The 11,687-nt window shown below is 32.8% G+C and overlaps 2 protein-coding genes across 3 annotated transcripts in view; one reads left to right on the top strand and one right to left on the bottom strand.

Moving 5' to 3' along the window:
- The window catches only part of LOC108739445 (helicase SKI2W), a 70,245-nt gene extending 64,034 nt beyond the window's left edge, over positions 1-6,211 (bottom strand). The window contains exon 1 of the mRNA XM_025976912.1: positions 6,150-6,211. The gene's annotated coding sequence lies outside the window, so the exon portion shown is untranslated. The remainder of the gene's footprint in view (positions 1-6,149) is intronic.
- The window catches only part of LOC112905129 (guanine nucleotide-binding protein G(o) subunit alpha-like), a 48,110-nt gene extending 37,292 nt beyond the window's left edge, over positions 1-10,818 (top strand). For both annotated transcript variants that reach the window (XM_025976921.1, XM_025976920.1), the window contains exon 3: positions 10,563-10,818. In XM_025976921.1, coding sequence (XP_025832706.1) covers positions 10,563-10,803 — 241 coding nt within the window. In that variant the 3' untranslated portion in view covers positions 10,804-10,818. The remainder of the gene's footprint in view (positions 1-10,562) is intronic.
- Positions 10,819-11,687: the final 869 nt, after the last annotated feature.

Genomic DNA, 11,687 nt, shown 5'->3' with positions numbered 1-11,687 from the left:
TTCTATCGTAGAATATATGGTGGAGACGGTCCTTAATTTATTTACATTTTTAGAACGCACAACTTTCATCATCATCATACGATCGTCAATCCTAAGACTGGTTGGACACGTACCTCCACTCTTTCCGATCCTGAGCTAAACTTCGCATTTCCCTAAAACTAGAATTACCTATATCCTTAACTATTTGCGAACATTAATCTTATCTAGGTCTACCTCTACTCCTTATAACTTCTGTTTCTGCCTCTAATATGTCCCTGACTAGACCTTCATATGGGAGAAGGTGTCCTACCAACATATCTCGCCTATTTCATATTGACTTCCATCTGCTCTCCTATTCTTTGTAATACCTCTTCATTTGTAACCTTCTTTATCCACGGTATCCTCATCATTAGCCTGTAACACCACATTTCTTTTCCGCAACGCCTACCGTTTATGTTTCGCACCTGTACAGCGCCGTGCTCCAAACATACACCTTAAACAATCTCTAATTTCTAATTAACCGTTTGCGAGCATAGAAGTGACTTCTTTTTATTAACGGCGACTCGACCCTGCGCTATCATCTGCTTTATATCCCTACTACTCCTTCCGTCCTGACTTATCTGACTTCTTAGATACCTAAAATTAGCCACTTCTAATCTTTGGTCTCCTATCTTTACATTCGCTCTGTCCCTACTTTTTCTTCCCTTGCATACGAGTATTTTTGTTTTACTTTTATTTATTTTCATACAATACTGTTTTGTCGATACCGCTTCCATTTTATTTAAAGCTGTCTCTAACTCCTCCTTGCTAGATGCTAATGCTGCTATATCATCTGCAAATCTAAGCATACTAATCTTTTACCCCTGTATATCTATCCTTTCTTTATGATATGAAAAATTGGACACCTAATAACTTTGCAGTGTCAAATAGTAGCAAACTGACTGTGATAGACGAACAGGTAGACATACGAGTGATACTATAAGGGTTCCGTTTTTCATTCGGAACCCTAAAAAAACCACCGTTCAGCTAATGAGAAAATTAAATTTTTTTTAACGAGGATTTCGTTATTCGATTGAATAATTTAGTTCTTTAATGTCGAGTTTTTTGTATGTTTTGCTGTTTGTTATAATCTATAAAGATTGAAAAAGTTCTCCTTACTTCGACCGTCATTAATTATCTAGTTCTTAACTGTTTCCTTTCTTTAATAAAGACTAAAAGTTACGTTTTTGTTCAGTGTCCTTCACGAAAGTTTTAGTTTTGTTTTCGACTTTTTTATTAGCGCAATATTTCTTCTTCTAATAAGAACCCATACTGACTACAATTTATAATTAGTTTATAAAGAAAGTACTTTTAAAATTAATTTTCGCGAAAAATCACTTGAACTTATTTTTTGATGTCTAAAATTACGTTAAACGATATATCTCGTTATTCTTCAAAAAAACTAGTAGATGAGGTGACAAAAAACATCCACGACATTTAATCCCTTTTTCAACCTTTACCCTTTTTTCGTTAGGTCTAAATGTCCTCAACAGTTGATGTTTTGTTTTCACTGAACCACCCCACAAACGTAATAGGAGAAACTGTTAACTTAAAATTAGAAAAACTGGAAATTTATTAGGACAGATTCTATCAGCATTCTGATTGGATAGGGATTTACTACGGGGCTTTCCCTATTCCCTAATTAACAATAGGACAGCAACACCCATTTATAACATGCCCTGTTTAGACCGATTTTGTCCTGAAGTAGAATCCTTACCTAAGTCCATTTACACATTTACCCTATTAGGACTGATATGGCTCTGATGTGGAAGCCCTATTTCAATGAACATTTTAACGGTATGCCCTATTTAACCTGATTTGACCCTAGCGATCATCCCTTATCTGAACCCTATCATTTAGACTGATTTGGACTTTAAGGGTTTAAGTTCGTTATTAAAATATAGTGAATCAATTGGAAAAAAAAACATATTTTCGAACATAAAATACAAACGCCAGATCGAATTTCAAGACTCAATATGTAGGCCAATTAGATCTATAAGATTTACGTAGTATCTAAATTTTTATAACTGCTTATCTGATTCATCATCATCATCATAAGGTTGTCAGTCCTAAGACTGGTTGGACACGCACCTCTACTCCTAGATTATCTCTAAGAAACTTGAGAATTACATTTTCCAGACCGCAACCCTTACAAATTTCCAGTCGGGTTCAAGTCCGATAGAAACGAACTTTCGTAAAGCCGCACTAATAAAAGTGACGTTTCAAGTAAAATCAGTTCTAAAAATGCTGTTAGGCTATAACAGACATTCATGCAACGACCTAAAATAATAAATAGGTACCATGCCAAAAATAACTGCCTATATATTTTAAGAAAATAAATATGCACGATATTTATGTGCAACCGTGGCTAATTCCGAAGTTCCATTGTAAACTGTAATTCACATAAATCAATAAGGAGATTCCTTGTACTTACACACCCGTGTGATTTATAGTTAGTTGTGTCACCTTTATTCAGACGCTAAACTTAATTAATTAAATCAGTGCCGATTTAATGAGAAACGGCATTTTTGGGTTTATTCGCTAGCTATATTTATACTATTGCGAAATCGGTCCAGCAATAAAGTTAACAAACATGAAAATTCACCAATCCTAACGTAGGATGTGTCCAAATCTTCGACTGCGCTAAATTCAACACTAATCTTGTTTTTGCACTTTTAGGCTGGTCGTATACCTACACATACGACATGTTGCGGAAAATTTTGTATTGGACATGTCGCAAGAAAATGTTATAAGCAACATTCTTTTGCGCACATAAATTCGATACGTTGTCGTCGTCATGTTGCTTGAAACTATAAACGAAGCGACACGTCGAATGCATGTCGCAAACAAATGGGGTATAAGTCTGAGACCACCCTTACTATCTCCATTTCATCTTTTAGTGTCAGGCAACTTTTTATAGTTTTGTCAATGAATAATGTAATATATAAACTTACGTAGATAAACTATTTAACAAACCGCTAGTAGATGCAAGTTATTTTTTGTTGTTCCTTTATACTCCGTGGAATTATGGGAACTTTTGCATTAATTTCATCCTCAAGGATATCACTTGACATTGGAGAAATAAGAAACCCATATCCGGAGATGAAAAATCTTTACGATTGTAGAAGACATTTATTACATGCATGACAAATAAAGATATAAATCCTTATTCTAAATGTCATGTTGCAGAACTCCAAACAAAAGTAATTTTCATGAATAACGTACCGCATTATGCCGTTGCTTTTGGAAGATAATAATTTGATGTTCTGCAATATAAAAGCAGAACGAACTAAAGTAACCATTAACGTTCCTTGTTGCTTAGGGTAAGAAGAACATTTATATAAAATTTAACAGCAAAACGAACGTACAAAGGAATATAAAGACAACTACGTACTCAAAAGAGGTTAATTAACAAACGGATGTGTTTCATGCGAAACCTGCAAAAGTTTTCACTAAAATAATAGCACAAAGACAAATTACACCTTTGTTTTGCAATTATTATTTTAATTAACTGTTAGTCCTCTTTGAATAACGAACATTAGGTTGGTAATATTTAGATATTCATTACCAATTTTCTGAAAACTTCTGTTATATAAAGAAAATTGTACGTGATTTTTAATAAATAATAAAATAATTGGACCCCGGCTACCCGTGTTGCAAGCTAGCAACGATTTTACCCAAAACATCCCTGCATTTTTCTTCATGTGGAACTTTTCCGATGTTTCTGATTGTTCTCAACATATGTTATGGATTTTATGTTGATTAATAAAAATAAAATAAAACCATGAAAGCATGAGTATCATAAAGATTTTAATACTCTTACATATGGTGGTTCGTTCTTAAGTTCAGTGACTTTTCTTATTTGCTAAAGGTGGTGACCACATGACATAAACAAAATTCTGTTATAAACGTTTTAGAATGGTTTTTAATATTGAGACTGGTCCATTTTTGAATTATGATTTTATTACTTACTATGGCAAAGTCAGAAAGACAGAAATTTTGAGAAATGAAGAGGAAAAGTTAATTTGTAATTTTCAATAATTAATGATCGATGTTCTTGATATTACACTCAATAAGGTTCAAGGACAAACAGATAGCTTATTTTGTGATTTCAAAAGGATTAGGATCGATGAATCAATCGATTGGGAATAAAAATATGCCTTAAATTTTGATTTCGCTATTGTTTTTCCTAATTCATACTTCAATTTTAATATTCATAGCGTTTACAGTTTCAAAAATAGTTCAACGTAGTCTTCCTTAAGTTTTAAATGGGAAATTCTGATTTTTTAATGTTCTCCATATATAATCACTTTTAATTTTTATTTTTAGCTCAATAAAGTTTCATTTCTCTTTTTTTCCGTTTAAATTTAAGTATTGATCGAAAAGACTCACTTCTAGAGTCCTCGATTCTTCGCATAGAAATATACATAATTGCTTTGAAAATACAAGTGCATTATTGAATATTTTTCACTTGAATTGCATTCACAAAAGAGACGTATTCGAATTTATCCTTGCTAAAAAAACTTCTATAGAAGTCGTCTGCTTTCAATATTAATAAATTCTCGAGAACTGGAATTCTTCGCTTTCACACAATCACATTTCGCTGAGTTTTTTGTGTGCGTATTTCTCAGAAAATGATCTTTCACAACGGTCTTCAGGTAAACTCGACAGTTTAACTTATTAACTTCGTTATAATTCAGTTATAGGAAGGAAAACCGAAAAAGGAATTTCCTGCTATTTCGATTTTCCGTTTCGTTCGATAGACAATATTTAACATTTTCAGCAAAATAAGAATAACTTACAACTACAGTAAAAGCTCTTTATTCGCGGGGTATACGTTCCATAAATATATGGATATGGAATGGTAATTAGTATGGAATCATAGGGTACACGTTCTAAGATTCCAAAATAAAACCAATATGTATCAAAATAAAATCAATTTATTGAGAAATTCGCAATTAAAATTAATCGTTATAATCAGCTTTAGGCAAGAGTTTAAAAAATTTAGTAATTTTTTCTTGTTTTGATTTTTGAAATTAGTCCACTCGGTTACATCTTTTAGAAAAGTCACCTCAGCAAGAGTCAATAGTACTCAAAAGATACGTTGAAGAATAACACCGAATCCTTTTCTACTCCGTTAGATTTTTTATAAAAACCGTTTCGGCCCGTACCAACTGTACATACTCAAAAGATGCCGATGCATTAAGGGGATTCAGTAGTACACGCGCCGTAGAGTAAAAACATGCTTATCGCTACTAGATATCATGAGTTTAATGTTTGGAACAGAGGGTTGAAATTTTGTAGTACGATAAATAAAGCTTTTTTCTAAAGCCTGTCGAAAGCTATTTTTTAATTTTTTAATTTGTATTGAAAATACGTGTCGTACAAGAAGCACCAACTTTAAGCTCTTGTAAAAGCTATTAATGACCATATTATTGAAAACCAAAGACGTACCGAGTTAGTGTGAATCTATATCTGTTATCATACAAAAAATTAGATATTTATCTCGCATCGTTAAATCACAATGTTTAGAATAGAAACCCATATTTTCGGAAAAATTAGACACGAGCATCCTATTGCGTTGAATCCCCTTAATAAATGACACAGAATCCTTTTCTGTTTACCGATTGCATCCACGAATAATGAAATTTTTAACCGCGAATACAGGAACTGTGTTGCAATTTTTTCACCCGCGAATAAGGAAACCGTGAGTAAAGAACTTTTACTGTACTTAATACGTGTTTGGATTAAGTATCTGCTCTGACGATGAACTTAACAAAAGACGCACATGATGTTTATCATAATTATACCTTCAGTTTTGTAAAACAAGATAGTTCTCTTTGAATGAAAGCACCTACGTACGCAAAACTATCATTTGCATACGCATAGATAGTAAGTGAATAATGCATTACTTACTTATGTCAACTATATAATTTTGTTAATACAGGCATATATTATTCATTGTAATGTGTAATTTTTAAATCACCAAAATGTAAAATTAAAAATAAAAAAAGGATTTAGCATTTGACAGATTTAAATACACCCTTCGCGATTTCTACTACTTCTAATTAATTACAAACTCCAATTTCCATTTTATCATATACTTTTTAAATATTTCTAATTCTACTTACCCTATTCAAAAAGAACTTTCGAGCATTTTTAGTGAACTCTTGGACTTCAACAATGCCAGTTTCTGAAAAAAGAAAACTTGCTATAACATTGAAAGTTAATAAATAAATGAAATTCTTATCTAAAACATCAGAAAAATCTAATAAGTTTACAAAAATAAGAACGTTAATACAAATTATGTATTTCAATAATAACAATTATAATACGAAATATTGTAATAAAATTTCGTAAAACGCTTGTTGTTAGATAATAAAGTTGTAGTGATCGTTTTATAAGAAAAAATTCCAATTTTGTTTCTTTTTATAGATCGATGGTAAAATGGTTTTCGATGTAATTCAGCGGATGGAAGACACTGAACCATTTTCAGAAGAACTTCTCGCTGCAATGAAAAGGCTGTGGGCCGACACGGGGGTTCAAGAGTGTTTCGGCCGATCTAATGAGTACCAGCTCAATGACTCTGCCAAATAGTAAGTTAAACTATCTTTTTCTACTAACTAAATAAAGTTGAACTCAATGCATTAGTTTAACTAATAGAATGAGGGGGAAGGCGATATATACTAGGGTCAATTGAAAAGTCCCCGGCCTGACACTTACATGGCGGCACCAGAACTAAATCCATATGATTTTCAGTTAGTCCTAACCTTCAAAAGACGCGTCTATAAATTTGACGGCTGTCGGATCATTAGTTTGTGAATTATAGCATTTTTAGTGAAGCAACTTTTGTTATTGTGAAAAAAATGGATAAAAAGGAATTTCGCGTGTTGATAAAATATTGCTTTTTGAAGGGAAAAAATACAGTTGAAGCAAAAACTTGGCTTGATAACGAATTTCCGGACACTGCCCCAGGAAAATCAACCATCAAGGATTGGTATGCTAAGTTTAGACGTGGTGAAATGAGCACCGAAGACGGTGAACGCAGTGGACGCCCAAAAGAGGCTGTTACGGACGAAAACATTAAAAAAATCCACAAAATGATTTTGAATGACCGTAAATTGAAATTGAATGAAATAGCAGACACTCTACAGATATCAACGGAACGTATACATCACATCATTCACGAATATTTGGGTATGAGAAAGCTCTGTGCAAAGTGGGTGCCGCGCGAGCTCACTTTTGACCAAAAACAACGACGAGTTGATGATTCAGAGCAGTGTTTGAAGATGATCACGCGTAATAAACCCGAGTTTTTGCGTCGATATGTGACAATGGATGAAACATGGCTCCATCATTTCACTCCGAAGTCCAATCGACAGTCATCGGAGTGGACTGCACACGATGAACCCGCTCCAAAGCGTGCAAAAACGCAACAGTCGGCTGGCAAGGTTATGGCGTCTGTATTTTGGGATGCGCGTGGAATAATTTTCATTGACTACCTTGAAAAAGGAAGGACCATCAACAGCGACTATTACATAGCGTTATTGGACCGTTTGAAGGACGAAATCGCCGAGAAACGACCGCATTTGCAGAAAAAGAAAGTCCTGCTTCACCAAGACAATGCACCGTCTCACAAGTCAGTGAAAACGATGGCAAAAATTCATGAATTGGGCTTCGAATTGCTTCCGCATCCACCGTATTCTCCAGATCTGGCCCCCAGCGACTACTTCCTGTTCTCAGATCTCAAAAGAATGCTCGTTGGGAAAAAATTTTCGTCGAATGAAGAGGTGATCGCCGAAACTGAGGCCTATTTTGAAGCAAAGGACAAATCGTACTACAAAAATGGTATCGAAAAGTTGGAGGATCGCTATAATCAGTGTATCACCCTTGAAGGGAATTATGTTGAATAAAAAAAACGAATTTTGCAAAAAAAATGTGTTTTACTATTTTAGGCCGGGGACTTTTCAATTGACCTGTTATTTCAACTTAAACAAGGACCAACTACTTAAATCTATTTGATAATTATAATTTTTGAAAAGTTTACAACTTTGTTATATTTCATCAACTTAAAGCCCTTCTTTACACTTAAAGGGACTTTCACTTTGATTAATAAGTTAGCAAAATTTAATTTTCATTAATTACTCAAATGTGTACTCGATTACGAAGTCATTCAACTTGGAGCTAAGTTTCATAATCTTACTAGATATTACTAAACAGCGCATTTGTAATTAGGTTTTGGTTTATTAAAATATTCAATTATCGTTCTGCTAAACCTTCAGTTGATTCCATAAGGGTTTAAGTTCGTAGATTTAGGTTAGAAAAAAAACATTTATTCACTATGTATGTAGGTCAAGCAGATCAAATAAGATCTAAATTTTTTATACCTGCGTTCATGTTTATCTGTTTATCTCTGAGAAATTCGAAAGGAAATGTAAAGAACCTAATCAGATTTACTTGAGCTGATATTTGGAGCAATTGTGTCAGATTTTATACGTACGTTTTTCACAATTTCGATACAGAGTAATCGCGTTATGTTTATTTATAGTGTTTCCTATCTACCCCAATACTAGTTTTAAATGAAACATTTGCTGATTTACCAACAGAGGAATTAGAAGTATAGAAAATATATATTTATTTTATAACGGCTGATTTGGACTTGCGCTAAAATTAAACTTAATAAATAATTAGGATTCAATAATTTTTCACATAAACCGATTTTCTTTTTGGCAACGACATTTTTGTTTTTCTATGAAGTTAAGAATTTCTTGGTACATTTAATTAATTTTTAAAATTTTACGTGTATTTTTTTACAAACTGGTCTACATTTTATTAGCTTGTCCTTTGCCGATTTTCAAATAAAATAAAAACGATTTATATACGCAGTTCTAATCCTGTTAAACCCATTGGGTATGTATAAATATATGCGTAGGTCCGCGTTCTATCAGTTATCGAATTACGTCAAGCATTTCCTAAAATATCCACATTCTGTTCTCTTCATAAAAAGTTATTTCTTTCGTTCGATTGCTGGACAGGCCTTCATCACTCATTTCTGCCAAACACTTAAAAATATTTCAAAACATTCAGAAAAGTGTTACATTTATTTATAGTAGGCTTCGTACAAAATGATGCTGAAGTTTGATCTCAAATGATATAGCTATAGTTACTAGAACTTCCTACACAACAAAAGAATGGAGACGAAACACTTAATCAACATAGAGAAGGCTGATTAATTACGAAAATATGTAACAATAATAAAGAAAACCGTTAATTTAAGATAATTCGAGGCATCGAAGGATCGAAGAATGCGAAATTAGAACGAATTCTATTGGTGCATAATGAGTAATCATGAAAAAATGATGGTAATAAATTCAACAGAAAACAAAGCTTAATAGATTAATTACGGTAATATTCNTCTTTTGCACCCAACTTCACATTTAAGCCGTATAATTTTTATATGCTTTGAGAGCTCATATAGCAAGACTTGTGTGTGAAAAATTCCAATTAATTCTACACAGTAGTAGTTTTTGGTTAGTGCCCTTTTAAATATGGAGAGCGATAAGCAGCATTTTCGACATATCTTACTGTTTTACTACAGAAAGTGAATTAATTTTTAAAATTTTACGTGTATGTTTTTACAAACTGGTCTACATTTTATTAGCTTGTCCTTTGCCGATTTTCAAATAAAATAAAAAAACGATCTATATACGCAGTTCTAATCCTGTTAAACCCATTGGGTATGTATAAATATATGCGTAGGTCCGCGTTCTATCAGTTATCGAATTACGTCAAGCATTTCCTAAAATATCCACATTCTGTTCTCTTCATAAAAAGTTATTTCTTTCGTTCGATTGCTGGACAGGCCTTCATCACTCATTTCTGCCAAACACTTAAAAATATTTCAAAACATTCAGAAAAGTGTTACATTTATTTATAGTAGGCTTCGTACAAAATGATGCTGAAGTTTGATCTCAAATGATATAGCTATAGTTACTAGAACTTCCTACACAACAAAAGAATGGAGACGAAACACTTAATCAACATAGAGAAGGCTGATTAATTACGAAAATATGTAACAATAATAAAGAAAACCGTTAATTTAAGATAATTCGAGGCATCGAAGGATCGAAGAATGCGAAATTAGAACGAATTCTATTGGTGCATAATGAGTAATCATGAAAAAATGATGGTAATAAATTCAACAGAAAACAAAGCTTAATAGATTAATTACGGTAATATTCGGTTACAACAAGTATTTACTTTAGGGGTCAGTAATAAGTAAAAAAGTTGCTACTACAATTAAATAGATAATACGTTGAATAAAATAATTCGAAGTGGTCTGTATTCAACTGCCACACGCGGATCGCGATTTCGATCTTTTTGGATCTCATCAGCGGCTAGATGTATACTCCTGCGAAATCGGTCCAGCAATAAAGTTAACAAACATGAAAATTCACCAATCCTAACGTACCACTCGTGTTTATTTCGTTGTTGTTTTCCGTGTACAGATTAGCATTCGTTAATAAATATTCCGTTTGTTTCAGAATTATTCACGAAAGTGGGTTTACAAGTGAAGACTTCAAACAATATAGACCGGTAGTTTACAGCAACACGATACAATCGTTAGTAGCCATTCTAAGGGCGATGCCGAATCTTGGCATTACCTACGGAAACAATGAGAGAGAGGTAAGCATATTCTTCCGCTCAGTGAACCGGATAGAAGGGCACAAAACACCTTCATTAGCGAAACAGAGTGTTCAACTAGGTATGTCCCAGATATTTTAAACAAAACCTTTTGAATGAGGTCGAAATTCGACTTAACTACATGTAGGTACTGCCTTAAAGAGGTTTGGAAGTCATATCGTAAACGAAATTAATTTTTTAAAATTAATGTGATTTTTGACGATTTTAAAAAATGGTGAAACTTTTCATCTGATAGCTAAATTGTTTATTTTATTTCGTTGTCAATTTTTTACAATTCTACTCAAAAAACACGTGCAAAACTAACTTCTCTAATCGTGTAACTACCTTCTAACTTCTTTTATGAGAACTTCTGTAAATAAAACACTATAAAATATAATCCAAAATCGAAAACAAAATGTTATTTGGAAAAACAAATTTCATATTTTCCAGAAACGATATTATATAATTTTCGAAATTTTGAGTAGGTAACTTTTAATACAGGTATAAGTAAATAACATACTTCGAAAGATATTTTCATATGTCACGCCAGGATTATGCTTAATTTAAGCAAAAATCAATTAATTTTACGTCATTGACCTTTGAAACGTGCAATGTATCAGATTTACAGTTAAACCGACCCATTTAGAAAGCGACGAATAAGTAATTACGTATTGAATTGTGGTCTAGTGCACGTATATGGATCAGTCTGAATTATGAATATAATTAATTCATCTTTATTGTTTTTTTTTCTAATTTATTTTATGTCTAAATGACTGTAGATGATTGAATAATAAAATAATAATAATAGTGTAATCCAAAGAATTATCAATGACTTTCACAGAATGCACACAGAGTACAGGTTCTATCGTAGAATATATGGTGGAGACGGTCCTTAATTTATTTACATTTTTAGAACGCACAACTTTCATCATCATCATACGATCGTCAATCCTAAGACTGGTTGGACACGTACCTCCACTCTTTCC

This window comes from Agrilus planipennis, unplaced genomic scaffold, assembly GCF_000699045.2.
Source record: "Agrilus planipennis isolate EAB-ADULT unplaced genomic scaffold, Apla_2.0 scaffold208, whole genome shotgun sequence".
Classification (NCBI taxonomy): domain Eukaryota; kingdom Metazoa; phylum Arthropoda; class Insecta; order Coleoptera; family Buprestidae; genus Agrilus; species Agrilus planipennis.
This window is presented reverse-complemented; position numbering and strand designations above follow the sequence as displayed.